This window comes from Chelonoidis abingdonii, chromosome 3 (genome assembly GCF_003597395.2).
Source record: "Chelonoidis abingdonii isolate Lonesome George chromosome 3, CheloAbing_2.0, whole genome shotgun sequence".
NCBI lineage: Eukaryota > Metazoa > Chordata > Testudines > Testudinidae > Chelonoidis > Chelonoidis abingdonii.
The window spans coordinates 9150100-9170237 of record NC_133771.1 but is presented as its reverse complement, the minus strand read 5'-3'; the positions used below and the strand labels follow the sequence as shown (position 1 = coordinate 9170237).

General features: G+C 44.6%; 1 protein-coding gene across 1 annotated transcript in view; it reads left to right on the top strand.

Annotated features, from left to right (window-relative positions):
* Nucleotides 1–1302: 1302 nt before the first annotated feature.
* The window catches only part of RP1L1 (RP1 like 1), a 27798-nt gene continuing 8962 nt past the window's right edge, over nt 1303–20138 (top strand). Inside the window, exons 1-2 of the mRNA XM_075063599.1 lie at nt 1303–1938; nt 18428–18605. Coding sequence (XP_074919700.1) covers nt 1303–1938; nt 18428–18605 — 814 coding nt within the window. The remainder of the gene's footprint in view (nt 1939–18427; nt 18606–20138) is intronic.

The window sequence follows — 20138 nt, the reverse complement described above, 5'->3', positions numbered from 1 at the left end:
TCGGACATTACTTTTCTGATGACACCTATATTTTAAGAGCCACATTCTAGTTTCACCACTGTACAGAGTTGCCTGCTATAATGCTTCTATTGCGAGTCTCACTATATTTGGCATTTTTAAAGCCCCAGCTCATGGAGTCGTGGGATCACATGAGAATCTGAGCTTCCTTTTTAAAAAAAAAAAGTAAATTTTTAGCTCTCTGTTTTGGAGAAAAGCTTGAAAACAAGAATGTGTGTGTGACTGATGCATAATTTTTGAATGCTTGGGTTTGGCACCACTGACTCCACTCTCGGTGTCTTCAGTGCAGTTGCTCCCAAACTTTAACAATCTGTGAATCCCTTTCAATAAAATATCAAGTCTCACAAACCTCCTAGTAAAAATGAATATTTCCAGGGATTTTCTCCTTTACCTGAGTATAAATTATAAAAGCAGTGATCTTGGAAATATACAATTTGTTTTTATGACATGCTTATTACACATTATTTATTAATTATTATTTATCATTACAGTATTTTTATTACATTATGAAAATGGCAACACTCTTCCAATATCTCACTTTCATAGTTTGTATCACTTTGAATACACCTGTTATAAGACAAGGCCCCTATGTTTCATCAAGAAGTATCAGATGTGAAACAGCATGAAGGTATTTAAGAGGCCAATTCAAAGAGTTCCTCCTACACAGGCATTCAGGTCTTGAGCAGTCCAGGCAAACAACGTATATTACAATAAAGCTTAAACTTGTTGTTCATAATAATTTTAAAAACAACACTAGCAGCCTATTTAATTTTAAAAACAGCAAAAAATATCCACCTCCCTTTCCATTTCTTATACTGTAAGGAGTCTTGAAGTTTAAATCTCCTGTGTGATAGAGATGCTTGCTTTGATCTGCTTAGCTCTTGGAAGTCCGCAAGGCTCCAGTACTGCCTGGAGTCCCTAAGGACAGCTCTGTCCACCATTAGGGAATTTTTTCCCAAGAACCCCATGAAACATTTCGTGAACCAGTTTGAGAACCACTGCTCTAGTGTAACTGTGAACAGAATTTGTCTGCCAATTATTAAAGGCTTGTAGTTACATTTGCAGCTACCTACCTTCGTATTTATTTGAGCAAGTTTGTTTGCAATGGTATGATACCAAGGACCAAATTCTGCTCTCCCTTATAGCCATTCGGTAAGTATCGTTGCCCATGTGCACCAGAGAACAAAATTTGGGCCTGTGACTTGTCAGCCATCGGTTCTGTGTGACACAGTCCAAACTGTGCTGTGTTTGTGCTTTTGTTGCAGGTACATTTAAGCGTGGGGAATGACTCAGGCACCTGCGGATTACCTGACCACTTCCAGCCCCTACAACTATGAGCAGCCCCTTCCTGCCGTGGCTCGGACAAATTCCATCACGCAGGTTCCTCTGACCAAGAAAATAACGTTCTTCAAGAGTGGAGACCCTCGGTTTGGGGGAGTCAAGATGGCCATTAACCCACGCAGCTTCAAGAGCTTCAATGCCCTCATGGATGACCTCTCCCATAGGGTCCCTCTGCCGTTCGGGGTGAGGACCGTCACCACTCCACGGGGGATTCACTGCATCAGCACGCTGGACCAGCTGGAGGATGGAGGGTGCTACCTCTGCTCTGACAAGAAATACGTCAAGCCCTTTAGCGTCGGCATGGGTCGGAGGGTAGACCCTCAGTGTAATGGCCGCCCAGCGAGTGCCCTGAGGAGAGGAGGCCAGGAGGGCAGGCGTGAAGACCATTCCAGGCCTTTCTCCCAGCAAGGCCCCAAATTACTCAAGAAAATCACTCTGGTTAAGAATGGGGACATTGGTGTCCGGCGCTCGATTATCCTGAATCACAGGAATGCCCAGAGCTTCAAAAATCTCCTGGATGAGATTTCCGAGCTCTTGCAGTTCACGGTGAAGAAGCTCTACACTGTTGATGGGAAGAAGGTGAGTCTGTGTGATATATAGTGCTTGCTATTTATCCCTAATGAGTATTAACCCCTCGGTCCCCTTTATGCCCTACAAGGCAAATCCTCTGGCCCGACAGAAGGCACAGAACACAGCAAAGCCAGTTCTGCTGCCTGGGAGATGGTCAGCACCCCCTGTTGGCTGTGGATCTCAATCAGCCTCCATGTAGAAGGGGTTTTATGGGGATGAGGTTGAGGTATGCCTGGATGGATGTGGCCCTTCCCATGAACCACTTGGCATGGGGGGGGAAGGATTCCGGACAGTCAGACTTGGAGCAGCTCACCTGTGTAAACTCCACTGTTTTGGGCTTTGCAGTGGGGAGAGGATTGTTGCAGGGACAGCAGCACTAGTGCAATCTCTGATTACAAAAACAAGGGGTCCTTCAGCGGGTGCCGTGGGCCAAATTAATCCTCCACTGAAATCGGGGGCCTGCCTTCAGCTGTTAGAGAGCTTCAAGTTCTCTTTCCCAGGAGTGAGCCATGGAATGGTTCCTATTTGAATCAATTGTTCTGCACACCCGGGCAGGCTGGCGCAAAAGAGAAATCTGGTAAGAGTTTGGCGCTGACTGGCTTTTAGAGTTTCCTGCCATGGAAGATTATTGACTTGGACCACTTCTGACATGGTGCAAAAATTATAGGCAGTAAAGGCTCAGTTGTGCCAGATAGGCACAGTCCTGGAGAAGGGGTGGCGTGGAGATGCAGCACCCCCGGGGGACCACTAGGAGGCACTGTGATTCAGGGAGGTCCCGTGGTTCCTCAAGCTCCCCAGAGTGCAATGGGAGCAGTTTCCCGACACCACCTACTATGAGAGCGCAGCATGCTTCCTGTTGTGCATATGGACAGCTCTGCTGGCCAGGGCACAGTCAAGGCAGGGCCATGGCGTGGGGGTGTGCAGGGACTATGACTGTGCCTAGTTACTGTGTTAGGGAAACAGGAGAGGAAGCTTCTCGTGTCTTCCCATCCTTGTGTGCCCACCCAGCATCCTAGCCTTAAGCTTGTGCCAAGGGAGTCACTGGGACTTCAGCTGAACAAGGTGGGCTTTAGATAATATGGTGATGGGAGTAACAGAAAACTTTAAGGTAGAGGGAGGAGGAGAGAGAGAAATCTGTGCTGGGGATGTGATAAAAGGGCCTATCACATGTCATCTCTGGGACTCTTTACATGACAAGACATGTACAACTCCTTCCTTTTTTCCTCCCCGGAATGATTCCTCAGCTGCCCTGAGGATCCTCTTATTTTCTCCCTTCTTCCTGATTTTTGGCTTGAACTCCCCTCCCCCTTTGGAAGCCCCCACGTCAGTCACCCTCCTCTCCCACAGAAGGACTAAATAGAACTTCCGTTCGAGTTCATGGGGGCAGATCACGAATATCAGCTGGACAAGCTGCTGCTGTGGCACATGAAGAATGTATCCCCTCCGGAAGCAAACTTCCTTCTGCTATAGACCTCCCAGCCCTGCTGATGTAGGGAGTAAGAGAACAGCAGGCTGAAAACCAAGCCTACTTCCCCTGCCGTCTAGAGGATTGACATTCAGCCAGCAGGCAAATCCAAGTAATGTTTCAGACTCCCATCAGTGGCTGCATGAGCAGTTGCGTTGCAATATCTTTAAGAACCTGACAGTCTCACAGAAACGAGATCATTCAGGGGTTATGAATGGAGTCATCTTCCATTGGGCAGCTCATGAGCCAGTGTGGGATCTCAGACACACAGAGCACAAGCTGTGGGTAGGAATGTGCAGAGTGCAATCAGAAACCATACAAAACTCAACCCATTTCATGTTTATTTACAAACTCTAAGCTGCCGCCCCAATGGAATATTCACCGAAGTTCGTGGATCAGCCTGGGCCAGTCTGTGTTTTAGGGTCACAACTAGCTCTTGGTTGCAACGGATTTGTGCTTGAAGGAGTTTTGTGCTGAACCTCACAGTGGAGCTGAATGGGGCGGGGTGGGAATTGAAAGTGAAGATGTTTGCATAGCTCCCTGCAGCGACAGCAGCTGAATTTCAGGTGGTTCCAGCTGCAGCACCTGCTTACAAAGGGAGTGAGCTTGCATTGAAGCCCATGGCAAACATCCAACAGATTTCAATGGTAGAGGCTCAGGCTCACAGTGGGATAAGCTAAAGACAGAGTAAACTTACCCCCACTCTACAGGTCTTTCCTAGGGCTTCACTGTCACTCACTTGATAATTGGATCAGGATTATATGTTACAGCAGAATTTGGCCCAGACGTTTTCACTGAATCTTCTGTCTCTGATTCAGTTTTGTTTGCTTTATTGGTGTGACAAAGACCAGAAAGGTTGGAAAGTTAAAAGAGCACACAGAAATCCGGATTGTGTTTCCTCTGCAGATGGCTGTGGGTTACCTTCACAGGTTGCATTAAGAGTAGTGCCTGCCTGTCTGAAGGCACAGTCTGGATCCTTTCTAGGACCAGTTTCCAAGTGGCAATGGGGTTTTATATTGTGCATCCATTTCCAACGTGGTGACACCATCTGGCGAGGCTGTTTCTGACATTAGCCTTTTTCTTCCTTACTATTTCATCACCAGTCCTGCGCATGCTGATGGCAAGGTGCAACAGTGGACACCATGAGCAAGCCAGCAGTGGCTTTCCAACGCTCACTGGGGTTCTCTTTCTGAGGCAGCCAGGAGGCAAAGTGCCCCAATGCAGTCTGAGAGCTTGAACAGTTGCAGAGATGGGGGCAGAGGTAGGAGTGGCAGTGTTATCTGTCTGGAGACAGAGCCAAGTTACTAGCTTCTGATCTCAGTTACATCAGTGTGATCAGTCACTTGGGATTTACACTGGTGTAAGCAGGATCAGTAGCTGGTCCTAATTATTATTATTTAGTATAGTCATTGCTGGAAATTAATGCTAGTATTAAAGTTGCACAAGTTTGCATTAACACCTCCTGTTTGAATTTATTCAGAACTAGTCTGAGGAATTCACCTTTTGGACTGAATTCTGCCCGGTTGAATTTTGCATAGCAGTGACCTCTCTCTTTTCTCTCTTTTCTCCTCTCAAAAAAACTCTTGCTCTAGGCTGGTTTGTTTTAGTAACCCTTGTTTTCTCCTCACTTGTATTGACTCAGCTTTGCCCGGAGTTTTCACCCCAAAGAGGGAGAAGTGCCAGAGATTCCATGAAGTCCACTAAGGACGTAGACATTGCTATTTCTTTTACATGGAAGGTGCTCAGACCTTGTGGCGAGGGACAGCAGTATAAGACAGGTAGAATTGGCTAAAGGGCCTGATCCATTTGTGATAACAACTTTCTACTGTGTCTACAGTCTCTACGCAAAAGAATAAATTGGACACAAATCAGATGTCGAGAATTATAACATTCAAAAACCAGTGGGAGAACACTTCAGTCTCCCTGGTCACTCAATTACAGACCTAAAAGTGGCAATTCTTCAACAAAAAAACTTCAAAAACAGACTCCAATGAGAAACTGCAGAACTGGAATTAATTTGCAAACTGGACACCATTAAATTAGGCTTGAATAAAGACTGGGAGTGGATGGGTCATTACACAAAGTAAAAACTATTTCCCCACGCTAATTTTTTCCCTACTGTTACTCACACCTTCTTGTCAACTGTTGGAAATGGGCCATCCTGATTATCACTACAGAAGTTTTTTTCTCCTGCTGATAATAGTCCCCCCTTAATTGACTAGCCTCATTAGAGTTGGTAGGGCAACCCTTGTTTTTTCATGTTCTCTGTGTATATACCGTATATCTTCCTACTGTATTTTCCACTCCATGCAGCCGATGAAGTGGGTTTTAGCCCATGAAAGCTTATGCCCAAATAAATTTGTTAGCCTCTAAGATGCCACAAGGACTCCTCATTCTTTTTGCTGATCTAGACTAACACGGCTATCACACTGAAACCCAAAACCACGGTGGCTGCTAACTTTTACAGCCGTGCTTGCTTTTCCTGTTCTCTTGTCTTCCATTCCTACCCTCCCCCACCCCCGCCGCCCTTTGTTCGTTTACTCACCTGTTGCATATCATCAAGTATGCTTCTTCCTAAGCTGGCTGGGCCATTGACTGTCTTTGTGTTGTTTATACAGTGTCTAGTGCAGTGAGTCCCTGGTCGCTTTTGTGGGTCCTTAGGTCCTACAGTACTAGAAATAATTAAGCATAATGATGCAAAGTTCATTGCAGTCAATGGAAATTTTAGCTGGGAGATCCTGATTCTGATAGGTTTCAGAGTAGCTCGTGTTAGTCTGTATCTGCAAAAAGAATAGGAGTCTCTAAGGTGCCACCAGTACGCCTGTTCTTTTTCCTGATTCTGATCTCGCTCATACCGGTGTTACTCAGGAGCAGCCCCAGTGGAATCAGCACACCTGATTTTAAACCAAGGTAAGAATGATTCCAAGAGAGTGACTCCTGATTTTACACCAGCATGAGACCAAAGGTGATCACAAGACCCTGCATCCCTCTGTCCACTGGAATCAGGAGCAGACATGTAATCTGTGCAGCAATCAGATTGGACAATGAGTTGGGGGGAAAAAAACAGGTGAAAGCTTAGTCCCACTAAAGCCTGGATTTCACCTCCTGACACTAACAGTGATTTGGTTTTATTTTCTCAGTTTCTAAATCACAAGTCAGTTCAATGAACTGATTTAACCTGAGATGGCTTTTGGGGCAGGGAGGTTGATTTCTTTCTTTGTAGCTTTAAAACAGCAGCCAGGTTCTCACGGGGTATATAGCTCTTTTGACAGCAATGGCACTGCTCTGTTTTGCACCAGACAGTGATCTGGATCAACACCTTTTTCCTGCATCCAGTGGGAAAGCTACTCGCTAGATAAATGGATTGCCAAAGAAACTTCTTTTTGTGCCTGTGTGTGCAATGAATTGACACCAGGCATCAGTTTGTTTATTTGTTTGTTTTTTAAAGTCCTACAGGAATTTAGAGGTTTGCTACCCTAGAACATGTCATGCTGACTCTAGGGCTGGAGATGCCTGAATTTAGGATGTGGGGATTCTTTGTTATAATCCGGATCTCTCCTCGCTCTCACTGGGGACTTCAGGTCTGGATTTAAAGAGCTCTGTATGCTGCTACAGAATGGAGTCACAGAAATTAGAGGTGGGAAAAGAATGAATAGGTCATCATCTCCCTCCCTGGCCAGTGGATCTAAATGACTCAAGCTAAGAGGATTTCATCTCTGTGGAAGGCTATTCTACGTTATAAGAGATCTCATTGGCACAGATCATTCCTCTCCCCCCAAACACTTTTAATATACCCACAGAAGACTCTCTACCTGCTTAGATTTCCATTGCATATACATGCACAATATGGGTAGTGTGCCCACAGGCACTGTTCCCACAGCCAGAGCCCACTGAAATACAGAAGACTCTCCCCAGCCACATCCCCTGGTTCTCAGGCACACCCTATGCACAGGAGACCTGGAGGGAGGGTGGTGCAGGAGCAAGCCACCGCAGCTGAATAGCACCGGAGGATTGCTCTAAGCAGGGGCAATCCCCCAGAGTCCAGCTCAGCTGGCTTCCGGGCTGCTTTTGCCACAGCAGGAGTGCAAAGCCGCTGCAGCACGGCTGTGGCGCTGACCTCGAATCTCCTGATTCTAAAGCTTGTGTTGTAATCACAGGGCCGGGATTTCCAAAAATCCTCTTCCTGGGGCTCTAATACCCTGGTATAATTGTATTCTATGAGCTCGTTACCTGCTCTGGTGAAGAATTCAAGTAGCTTATGGCCAATGGTATCGAGCTCCTCTATTACTTATCAGCTTCTCAAGCAAGAGTAATAACTGATACCAAAAACCAGTAACCCTGGAACAACTTACCAAGGGACACGGAAAAGTCTCCAGCATTTGGCATCTGTAAATCAAGACTGGGTGTCTTTCTACAAGAAACACTCAAGTTCCGCCACAGCTTGTTATGCTGGATGTAGGAATCCTTGGATGACGTCCCATATGACCTATGCTATGCTGGAGACTTGGCTAGATGACTGTAACAGCCCCTTAAAAATCAATCGGAATGGGAACTAAATGCAGATTTTAAACCTCATCCGGCCAAGTTCAGAATCTTTCTATTTGACTTTCAGCTTTGCTCTAGCAGATGTTCTCCTGCAAGGGTTACATCAAGTTCTCCTCTCATCCCTCCCTGCTCCCCGCTTCTCTTCTGCAAGGCAAGCCAGAGAAAAAGACAGATCATTCGTCCATCACTTCCACTGCTAGTCGAATCTTTAAGAAAGCTTAGCGTACTTGCTGGGTAAATTTCACTGTCTTCTCATTAAAAAAGGCTCTAAGAGTCACAATCCTTTCTTAGCTGCTAGATTGCGATAAACCAACAAAGCGGATGCCCTGGTTTTGTCGCCTCTAGCTGTTCACCTAGAACATCTTTTTATGGGGCCACTGTGCCTCAGTTTATCTATTTGAAAAATACACCCTACCTGTCTTGCAGAGATGCTGTGAGGATTAATTCTCTAATGTTTGTAAAGCTAGCAGAGCTCATTGGATGAAAGGCTTGACAGAAGAAGATTTTAGATTCCAAAGTGAAAGGCACCTTATGAATTCCTAAGGAGCAGATTTTGTTATGATTACTTGCATTGAGCAGTGCTTTACTAAATGAGTAATCCTACTCATTTCACTGGGGCTATCATACAGCCACATACTACTCAGCCTGTGGCCCTTACATCAGGAGTATAAAGAATTACCTAGATTATAAACTCTTTGGGCCAGAGACTGTCATTTTGTTGTCTGTTCTTCCAGTGCCTGGTCCAATGGGGCACTGGTCCATGACTGGTCTCCTCGAAACTACCCAAATACAATTATTAATAAATAATAATGAAAATAGCAGAGCTCTGCCAAAGGTATCGGCTTTCAGGCCTTGTGTCAGTATTCTCTTTGGTTTCATTCAGAGGGGGTTTGCAGCCTCTCCATCCCACTTTGTTTCACACTGATCGGGTCTGAATGATTCCCAATTGGGCCAGATTCTCAGCTGGAGTAAACGGGAACTGCCTTATTGACATGCAGTGAGCTATGCCATTTTACACCCGTTGTGCATCTAGGTCGTAATCGCAAAAGAAATCAGCACATTCACACTGAATTTTATCCAATTTCATGATGAATCGCTGATGAATCCAAACAGGGTTTTTTGGGATTCCCTGTGAGCATTTTGCCCAGGGGCTCTTCAAGCTGTAGTTTAAGTGACACAGACTGGACTGCTAGCCCTAGATCCACAAACTTCCATTGATTGCAGTGGCCATTAGGAGCCCAAATACCTTTGTGGAGCTGGCCCTTCCTGCTTTCCGATTTAACATGCAGTTCCTCAGCTGCTCTTAATTGTCACAAATTGAAATCAAAGCAGCTATGACAATTTATACCAGTTAAGAATCTGCCAAATAGTGAGCAGGACTCATTCTCAGGCCAGCGAATTCTCACAACTTAATAGTTCACAAGCAATCATATTGGACCAGGGAAATCATCAGGTTTTGCTGTATGAAAATTCATGTGGCAAAACAATATTTTTCCTGAATATCTATTAATTTAATCCATTTTTTAAAATAACTTTGGACTGGCAAACATGGTGCTGTTTGTTTCTTTTTTTTTAATGATGCAAAGAATGGCAAAATTCTACCCCCTGATGGAAAAACTGTGAATTTACAGTAAGAAGAAATTCTCCATTTCTGCAGGGATATTGTACTGGATTTGTTTGAGGGTGTTTTGGCAGACAAAGCTGCTTTTTTTTTTTTTAGAGAGAGACATAAGAGCCTTCCAAGTGTTGAAAACAGCCTTTCATTTTTATGAAAAAAATTGGAAATGAAAAGAGAACATTTTGCTTTTTCATCAATTCACCCACTAGTGAAATACACACACACACACACACACACACACACACACTGATCTGAAACCATGGGATTTTGCTGCCATTTAGTTAGAGGTAGGGTCTGATGCTCCTCTGACTTACACCTTTTTACACCAGTATAACTCAGCTGACTTCAGCTCCTGCATTGCTGACAACTCTTGGGATTTTACTGCAAATCTTGCAGTGGTTGAGGTGAAATCCTGCCCTCCCTGAAGTCAAAGGCAAAACTCCCATTTACTTCAGTGGAGACAGGATGTCACTCTTGGTGTTCTTCTTTAAGTCCCAGTTCTTAGAGTCAGATGATTATGTGAGAATCTCAGCTTTATTTTTTTTAATGGCATTTGTCGCAGAGAAAAGCCTGAAAACATGAACTGAGCTGACTTGGGCCCTGAATTCTCACTGCAGAGTCTTTACTCTTGGCGATTAACACTTGGTTGGAAAATGAAGAACAGTCTTCTTTTGCTGTCAAAAGCTCCACATTTTTTAATAAAACTTCTGACCATTTATCTTGTGGATTCATGATTCCAGGGGGAGCTTGTAGGGCTGGCAGATAGAACCAAAGGTCTTTTTACTTTTAAAGGGTCGGTCTACACTGGGGGGGAGGGAGGGGATCGACCTAAGATACTCAACTTCAGCTACAAGAATAGCGTAGCTGAAGTTGACGTATCTTAGTTCGATTTACCTCACGTCCTCACAGCGAACAGACTTGATCTGGCATCACTAAGGCCAAGTCTACACTACCCGCCAGATCGGTGGGTAGTGATCGCTCTATCAGAGATTGATTTATCGCATGTAGTGTAGACACAAGAAATTGATCCCCGATCACTCTCCCGTCGTCTGCTGTCCTCCAGCTCGGTGAGAGGTGGAAGCGAAGCTGACAGGGGAGCCACGGCAATCGATCCCCCTGTGAGGATGTGAGGTAAGTCGAACTAAGATATGTCGACTTCAGCTACGCTATTGTTGTAGCTGAAGTTGCGTATCTTAGATCGATTCCCCCACCTCTAGTGTAGATCAGGCTTAAGGGCCCAAACCACCTCCCATTGTTTTCAGTGGGAAGTGAATGGTCCCCTTGAGAGACAAGGAACAAGGAGCCTTATGATGACATTCTAATACTCTCCTCTTTCACCCTTTGCTTCCCTCCTCATCCCTCACTTTATCCTGTTCACCTGTTTCTCAAGAACTGACCTGCTTTTCCTATAGTCCTCTCACCAGCTCTTTCCTTTAGGTCCTTCTGTCCTGCTCGGAAGCTCAGCTTCTCCTGTGTCCCAGGCATTGTTTCTCAACAGTCACAGAACCCTAGGGCTGCAATGTTCCTTCTGGAGTCTTTGAAAGGGCCATCACCCTAAACAACCTTTGGGGCCAAATTCGGAGGGGTGAGTAGGTGTAATTTACACAAGGGACAGGAGGGTGGGATTATAGCGGGAAAAGCAGCCAACAGTCCAGATAGGTGGGAAGGTAAGATCGCTGTTCCTGATTGGCTAGGAAATGCACATATCCAATTGGTTTTCGTTGCCCCTCTCATCCAGTCACTTGTTTGTCACTTGCCTTGTCTTTTAGCTTGTAAGTTAGTTGGGGCAGGGACTGTCATTTTCTATATGTCTGAAAATGACAGAGCTCAACCTGGTTGGCTACCACAATATAAATATTAAATGAGAGTAATAGCCATGTAGGATAAAGCAGCCCCCGTTCTGTTCTGCGTAGGCTTACAATGCCCGCATCACATTAAGCAAGATGACTAACTTCTGGCCTGTGCAGTTTATTCCTCCTCTTAACTTCCCCACAGGGGGGAAATCGTGTAGGCAGTGGAGTGAGGTACTTTTAGTAGGGCTTTTGTTTCTCAAAATGTGCACACTGCTATGTGTTTATGTTAGAGAAGGCAAAGTCCAGAAATGTACCTTATCTTCTTATTTCACCTTCTCATCTGCCCTGTTGGCTGCATTCCCTGCTACAACCCCATCCTTTCATCCCTCTGCATGTAAGTAGGACCCATTTTTTAATCACTTCTAAATTTAGCCCTCTCTTCCAAAACTCTTTAGTTATCTTTTGCCAAGCAGGTGAAAAGCAACGAATGTTACTTATGTTGTACCCCTCAGCCGAAATAGACATAATTTTGTTTTCTGGTGGCTTCTGAATACACCTTCTGCATCATCCCTCTGAACCCAGCAACGTCTCTGGACTCCACTTTTCAAATTGGTTAGGTTTTGTCCTCCACTCACTAACTGGTGGCAACTGTATTATTAATTCTATTCTAGTAGCACGTAGAAGCCCTAGCTGAGCTCAAGGCCCCATAGTGCTAGGTTCTGTACAGACACATAGTAAGAGACAGTCCATGCCCCGATTTAAGTCGACAAGGCAGGTATAGAGTGGGGAAAGGAAGTGGTATTATCCTCATTTTGCTGATGGGTAGCCAAGTGAATTGCCTTTGGTCACAAAGAGAGTCGGACACAGTCAATAACTGAAACTAGATCTCTTGAGTCTCAGTCCAGAGCCTTATCCACAAGGCCATCCTTCTCTATAAACCTCAGCCAAAGCCTTTTGAAATCAATGGGAATCTTTTCACGGATTTCAGGAGGATTCGGATCAGTCCTAGATTGAGATTTCCACACCTTGCTTCATTGCTCAGTGTTGTTTGATGTGTATTTTTATGTGAACATATTTCAGCCTATAGGTTACTCTGCGAACTGCTCCCTGTAAGTAACGCTTCCTGCATTTACTCTTTGAAATTCAAGCTGTTCGTGTTGGAAACACTCCTGTCAGTGACTTCATTAGGGTTTCAGAATTATGGCTTCAGCCAAGAAAAATTTGAAAGTTTTCGCCATCACTTTCCTCCCAAGCTGTTCATTTCCCTCCCACTCCTTTCATTGTACTCCCAATTGCCCATGTACCTGGGATTAGTGGAGTTTAGTGTTTACCAGCTAGGACTGGGATTGGTGAGTCAGCCAGTATGGATTCCACTCCTGATTGGGCCACTGACTGATGGTGTGACTCTCAGCAAGTTGCTTAACCAATCTGTGCTTTGATTGTGTTACCAATCAGAGGGGAATAGTATGGGGACTCATTCAGATTTGTAAAGCCTCTTTGAGATCCTGGAATGGAAGGCTCTATGGAAGCGCACTCTGGGCTCTCTTGCAAGACACTTTTGCAGTTGCTAGGCATGTGGTCTAGCGTAACAAGTAATTGTTTCCACGGGAGGTGAAATGGTCACCTGAATGGTACTCCTGACTCCTGTTGGTCCAAAGTTAGACACCAGTCTGAGCAATTCTACTTGGAAACTCCTGCAGAATGTTAACTGTGGGGTCTCCTGTACAGCATATGGGAGTAGAGAACTGCAGAACTAGAGGCAGAAGGTTCTGAGGTCTGTCACAGTTAATCTTTCAGTTTATGTGTGCGTGAAGGGGCATGGGTTCTCCACTTGAGAGGGGGAGGTTCACAAATTGGTTTTAAGAGGTCACAGTGAATCTCTCTTTCTTCAGAGCTAGATGGGAGTGGGAGGTCTTAACTTTTTTTTGTGATAACATGGGATGGAGAACACATTTTGGAAAGCTTGTATTTGGTGGCTTCTGAAAGGCAATAAGTTTGACTGTCAAGGCAGTTTCCTTTCATGCTCAGAGCCAGGAATGATCACAGTGCCTCACAGGTGGTTAAAGAAGAAAACCTCAGAGTGGGGAATGCTGTGCTGACCAATAAATATCAATCATTTTATTTCATATAGAGCATCTTCTGAAAAAGTGAGGCTTTCATGTAGAGTCGGTGGGATAGAGGGCAAGATAATGGCTGTGAAACCCCTTTCTTCTCTTTGGAATGGACATGGGATGAGCAGATCAGGCATGTGGGAGACTGTTTCCCTATCTCACTATTTGCCTTCTGATATTCAGCCTAATGCCATGTTTCCTTAATTTCATTCCACCAGTCCTAGCTGCATTACCCTGAACCATTCCTTTCTTTCTTTGGTGTTTTCAGCCTTCAGAAATGTTTATCGTTACCCTGCCTCCTTTTAGCAAATTTAGTTTTGTTTATTATAAAAGTCTTTCCCTATAAACCAGTCCCTCAGGCACCTTAATCAATTCCAAAGTTTCCCCACTAAAGTTTGCCTATGAAAACTATATGGTAGATGTCATCTCACAAGAGCCATATATGGAGGGTCTATCGCCTGACTGCCCAGTAACCAATGTCTCATATCACGTCAATGGGACTGCTCATGTGACTAAAGATTACAGAATCAGGCCCATCATTTTAATGTGGGAGTTTTAGTTACAGACAGTGAGGTTGTCAGTGGGAGTTGACTGACATCAGTGGGGCTAGGATTTCACCCGAGGAGTTTAGTGCAGTCAGTGGACACTTGCTTGAGTGATGGTTGCCAGAGTGGCCAGGCCTGCCATTTTAATTTTTCATCTCCATGAAACAAAAAGGAAACCCTAAGAAGCAATGGATGGGTTTCATTCTGCAACGTGCATAGTAGGGTGACCAGATGTTAAGGGGAAAATATTGGGACAGCTGCAGGGGGGGAGGGGTTGGTTGTTGTTTTTTTTTAACTTATGCATCCGGGAGTTCGGCGGCAATTCGGCAGAGAGCCCTTCAGTTGCGGATGGTCTTTGGCGGTATTTCGGCTGGGGATAATAAACCTTGCCACCAAAGACAGAAGCACTTGCTGCCGAAATACCGCCAAAGACCGTCTGCGACTGAAGGACTCTCCGCTGAATTGCTGCCGAAGACCAGGAAACAAAATATTGGGACAAATGGCATCCCGACCGTACTCTGGTCAGGACGTGGGACAAACTCCTCAAAATCAGGACAGTCTCGATTTTATCAGAATGTTTAGTCACCCTAATGCTGAGTGTTAGAAGGTGCTGAGTGCAGGATCAGGTCCTCTGTTTTGAAGATAATTTAGTACTGGTGAAGGAGGCCATATTGATTGTCCTCAGGAATGGCGGCCTCTGTTTTCCTGAGTATGCCCCATCATTAACACGATGGGTTATTTGCAGAGAAGTGGGTGAAAATGTTTTGCTAATTGAGCTGAGTTGGTTTAGTCCTATAGATCTGTGTTCTACAGGTGGAATGGGAGAGTTTGGGGCAATCCACGTGATGCGATCAAAATTACTTTTGCAAACCCTTTCATGTGCAGCAGCTGTCTCTACAAATACATGCAATGCTTAAAGGAACATCAGGGTTCTAGGTGAATTACTAACTATTACTAGTGATCAATTAAAAGAGATCGTGCTTATATATAAATTCAGAGCGAAAAAGCTGCTGCTGCTTCATATGCTATATTATAGATATTTTATTTTAAATAACAAAGTGGCCATAAGCATATTCTTTAAGAAAGAATTCTGATTATGCAGCATGAGCCAGGTCCTCAGCTAATATAAATTGGTTCAGCTCCATTGATTTCTAAAGCTATGCATATTTACACTAATAGAGAAGATAGCTCCATATATTTCCTGCATTCAGGATGAAAAATATTTTTATTCAGAATTTTTCTCTCAGCTGTAAGTATATATTTATCTAAGCATTAATACCACATGCATCACTGTGGTATAAATGCTTAGATAAATATATACTTACAACTGAGAGAAAAATTCTGAATAAAAATATTTTTCATCCCCCCAATGGCCTTTTTTAAAAAAAAAAAAAAAGTGAAAATTACCACAAAAAATAATTGTCCAACTTTTCTGGTTTGTTTGGTGCTAATGAAATCTAAAAAAAAATGTGTATGACGGGGATTGGTTTGGGTTTATATTTTGTTTCTTTTCCCCTCTTTCTCCTCACTTTTTTTCCTTCCCAGCGGTAAATGGAGAAATGTGGGGAGAGGGAAGAGAAGACAAAGCAGTGGGCTATGAAAAACCAGATCAATTTTAAACTGAAATTTTTTGATAAAAATGTTGCCCCTTCCTAAATATTGCTCCTTTTTGAAAATTGCAGCTTAAAAACGGCTAGGAGTTTTTAAAATTATGCACAAAGATATCTTTATCATTATTGATAGCCTAGAAAGACAGAAATACAAACTAGCTAGGGAGATAAGATAGATAGGGTTGGTTCCTTCTTGTATTTTCTCTTAATTAAAACAATTTGCACAGATGTAAGATCTTTCTTCTTTAGTACTTAGCCAAGTACTTACTTCTTTAGTTTACTCAGACTGTAAACTTTATGGGTCAGATTCTTGCTCTCTGTTACGTTTGTAGAACACCTGGTACAGTGGGGTTGGGACCTCTAAGTGCTAGAGGGAGGGATAGCTCAGTGGTTTGAGCATTGGCCTGCTAAACCCACGGTTGTGAGTTCAACCCTTGAGGGGGTGATTTGGGGATTAGTCCTGCTTTGAGCAGGGGGTTAGACTAGATGATCTCCTGAGGTCCCTTCTAACCCTAATGATCTATGATTCTATCGCATATGATAATTAGTAGATCATCAACTTGCATTGCTTATTCTCTACTAAGGGTGCGATTCTACAGGCTTTACTAAGGCAGAACTCAGCAAGACTGCAGGATTTGGCCTCTGTCTGTATCTATTCATCCCTCTATATGCCTGTCTAATCTGTCCATCTGGTACTTATACAGCCCCAGTGCCTGAGCTTCTCACGATCTTTAATGTATTTATCCATACAACTCCCCAGGATACTGCCTAATGATTTCCATAAAAATGTAATCTGATGTCACAAACTGAGGACAGTGATGTCAAGGGGGCTGGATGTACCAGTTTTCACTTAGGCAAAATTCACACTGAGCCAAATCCTAAAACCTTGCTCTATGCTGCCAGGTTCTGAGCGTTGCCAATTCTCATCACAAATCTTGAGATATTTGGTGGTGTTCTTCAAGCTTCAGCACCTGGCCAGAGGACCTGCAGCTGCCTGGTGAACATTTGAAATCCCAGCTGGGCTGCACAGATTCCCGACAGTGCTGCCAACACAGCAGGGTCATAAGAGATGTTGGCCACTTGGCACTAGCAGCCCTTATCCCAGGCAGCATCCCCTTAGAATTCACTGAGCATTTTACCTCAGGACCTGGTTCTACGGCCCTTGCTCATTGGGTAGCCTTTACTCATGTAAGCAGTCCCATGAGTATGGGGCGCAGAATCTGGATCTGAACAAGGATTCAAGATTTGACAGGGAGCAGCAGCAGACTGAATTCATACACAGGCCTCTGTTCTGTCAAGCCCTGTACACAGACTACAACTCCAGTAGGGGCCACATTCTTCCATCCTTTACCCCACTGATTTCACTAGGGCCATTTGTAGAGTAGGGTGCCCCCAACAGTGAGCAAGGGTGGCAGAACCTGGCCCTAGGAAAACTGTCAGTCACCGCTGGTGCAGCTCAATCTATGGAAAATGTAATGCAGCCTCGACTTGGGATTTTTTTTTAGCGCTATGTTATCTCCATCACTTGAAATCTTGATTGAATAGCTTTCTGAAAGACATACTTTAGCTTAACCAGAAGTTATTGGCTCGATGCATGTTATATTCATGGCATATAGACAGAAAAGTGAGACAACACAAAATACTCATTTCGGATGGTTGCAATGTAAGAGAGCTTTATTTCTCAAAATCTAGAACTTTAACTCACAAGAACCAAAACCACACATACAGAGAAAGCAGGCTGTTTACCAACTCACCCCACTTTTCTCTATGCTGGCTCTTTGCAGACTGACTGCTGAAGACCCACCAGATCGCACAACTTCCCTACAGGAAGCAGGACCAGGGAAATTTAAAGTGGTAGTGTATAATTGTTATGCAGTTTTCAATACACCACAATGCAGGATTCACTGGGTGAAATTCTCTGGCTTGTAATATGCAGAAGATCAGATTAGATCATGGACTAGATCAAGCCAAAATGGGGAGGGGAGAGGGAAAAGGATTAACAAATATTTACTTTTGTTAGATGTATCCAAGTTAGCAGGATCTGATGAAATTCATCCTAGGGTACTTGAGGAACTAGCTGAAGCAATCTTGGAGCTGTTAGTGATTATCTTTAAGAGCCCATGGAGGAAAAGTGAGGTCCCAGAGGGCTGGGGAAGGGCTAACATAGAATCTATCTTTAAAAGAGGGAACAAAGAGGACCCAGGGAATTATAGACCAGTCAGACTAACTTTGATACCTGGAAAGATCCTGGTACAAATTATTAAATAATCGATTTGTAAGCACCTAGAGGATAATAGGGTCATCAGGTATAGCCAGCATGCATTTATCAAGAACAAATCATGCCAGATCAACCTACTTTCCTTCTCTGACAGGGTTGCTGGCCTAGTGGATAGCAGGGAAGGGGTAGATGTGATGTGTCTTGATTTTGGTAAATCTTTTGACACAGTCCCATGAGACATTCTCATAAGCAAACTAGGGAAATGTGGTTGAGAGCAGGGGCGGCAGGTTTGTAGAAATTTTTGTGGTTCCCGGAACGCCCAGAGCCTGCCCCTCCCTAAACTCTTCCCTAAGGCTCTGGGAGGGAGTTTGGGTCGGCGGGGGTGAGGTCTGAACTAGCATTATATTCAGAAAGTTTTTCCTAATATCTAAGCTGAATCTCCCTTGCTGTAAACTGAGCTGATTCCTTCCTGTTCTGTCCTTGGTGGACACGGAGAACAACTGATCACCGTCCTCTTCATAACCAGTTACATATTTGACGACTGTTCTGGCCCACAAGCGAGTTGTACTCAGCAGATGTTTTCTTCCCTCCAGATCGACAGCCTGCAGGCTCTGCTCCACTGCCCAAGCATACTGGTGTGCGTAGGCCGGGAACCGTTTAAACCACTACTCATTGAGAATTCAAGGAAGCGCTCTGCTGAGAAGCTCCCTGGCCTGGCTTCCCAATCCAGTGACAACAACATCAGTGAAAACAACGGAAGTAAGAAAGACGGTGAGCTGCGTTGTCCCAGACAGCTCGCTCCAGGGCTGTCAGCCATTCCATACCTGTACCTCTGGACAACTAGAATTCTGGAGATGATGTGCACACATTGTAATGAGCTAATCTGCACATTCAATACATGCACATCACTTTCTTTGCATAATTTAACCACTCTTAAATATTTCCACTTTCCCCTTGCTCTCTGGCTTTTTTCTTTTGAATTTGCCCCTGCATCCCTGCCTCTGTTTCCTTTCCACATGCCCCCTCTCTGCCTTACTTCCCCTCCACTGCATTTCTGCCTCCTCCCTTCCCTTCTTGAACTTCCTCTTTTCCTGCCTCTGTCTCCCCAAAGCCCTCATGTTTCCCTACGTATCCCCTGCCCTCAAGTCTTTCTGTTACTTGTCAATATTTTCCCATTTGACTTCACTGGGAGCTGTGGCTGAAAATCAGGCCATTTCATTAGGTGTCTAATTTGAGGCACTTGCTTATGCTAGCTTTGGGTTCAACCTCTCTGACTCCCATTTCCCTACCTGTGAAATGGGGGAGTGATGCTTGACAGGCTTTGTATCACCCTTTTGAGGCTTAGGGCTTGTCTACGCTGCTGTGCAGTTCAGAATCCGGGGGTGAGAATAGCAGCGCACACCTAAGTGCTACTTGTAACTCCCCCGTGTGGATGCTGCAGGTGCAAACTAAAAGGTTCTTAGTTCGCGTTAACGTAGTTCTCTTCAAACAGGATTATGTTAATGTGAACTAGGTATCTGCAGCATCCACAAGAGGAGTTACAGTGCAGCACTTTAGTGCGCACTACTGTTTACAACCCCATAGTCCTCCCTGCAGGACGGCGTAGACATAGTCTTAGGTCTGGTCTACACTACGTGTTTAAACCGAATTTAGCAGCGTTAAACTGAATTAACCCTGCACACGTCCACACAACGAAGCCCTTTATATCGATATAAAGGGCTCTTAAAACCGATTTCTGTACTCCTCCCCGACGAGAGGAGTACCACTGCAATTGGTATTGCCATGTCGGATTAGAGTTAGTGTGGCCGCAATTCGATGGTATTGGCCTCCGGGCGGTATCCCACAGTGCACCACTATGACTGCTCTGGAAAGCAAGCTGAACTCGGATGCACTGGCCAGGTAGACAGGAAAAGCTCCACGAACTTTTGAATTTCATTTCCTGTTTGCCCAGCGTGGCGCTGTGTTCAGCACGGGTGGCGATGCAGTCCCAAATCCAAAAAGAGCTCTAGCATGGACCGTACGGGAGATACTGGATCTGATCACTGTATGGGGAGACAAATCTGTTCTATCAGAACTCCGTTAATGGAGAACGATATGCCAAAGCATTTGAAAAAATCTCCAGGCTATGATAGACAGAGGCCACAGCAGGGACTCAGCACAGTGCTGCGTGACAAGCATAACAGAAAGCCAAAGAATCAATTGGACGCTCATGGAGGGAAGGAGGGGGTACTGAGGACTCCAGCTATCCCACAGTCCCCGCAGTCTCCGAAAAGCATTTACATTCTTGGCTGAACTCCTAATGCC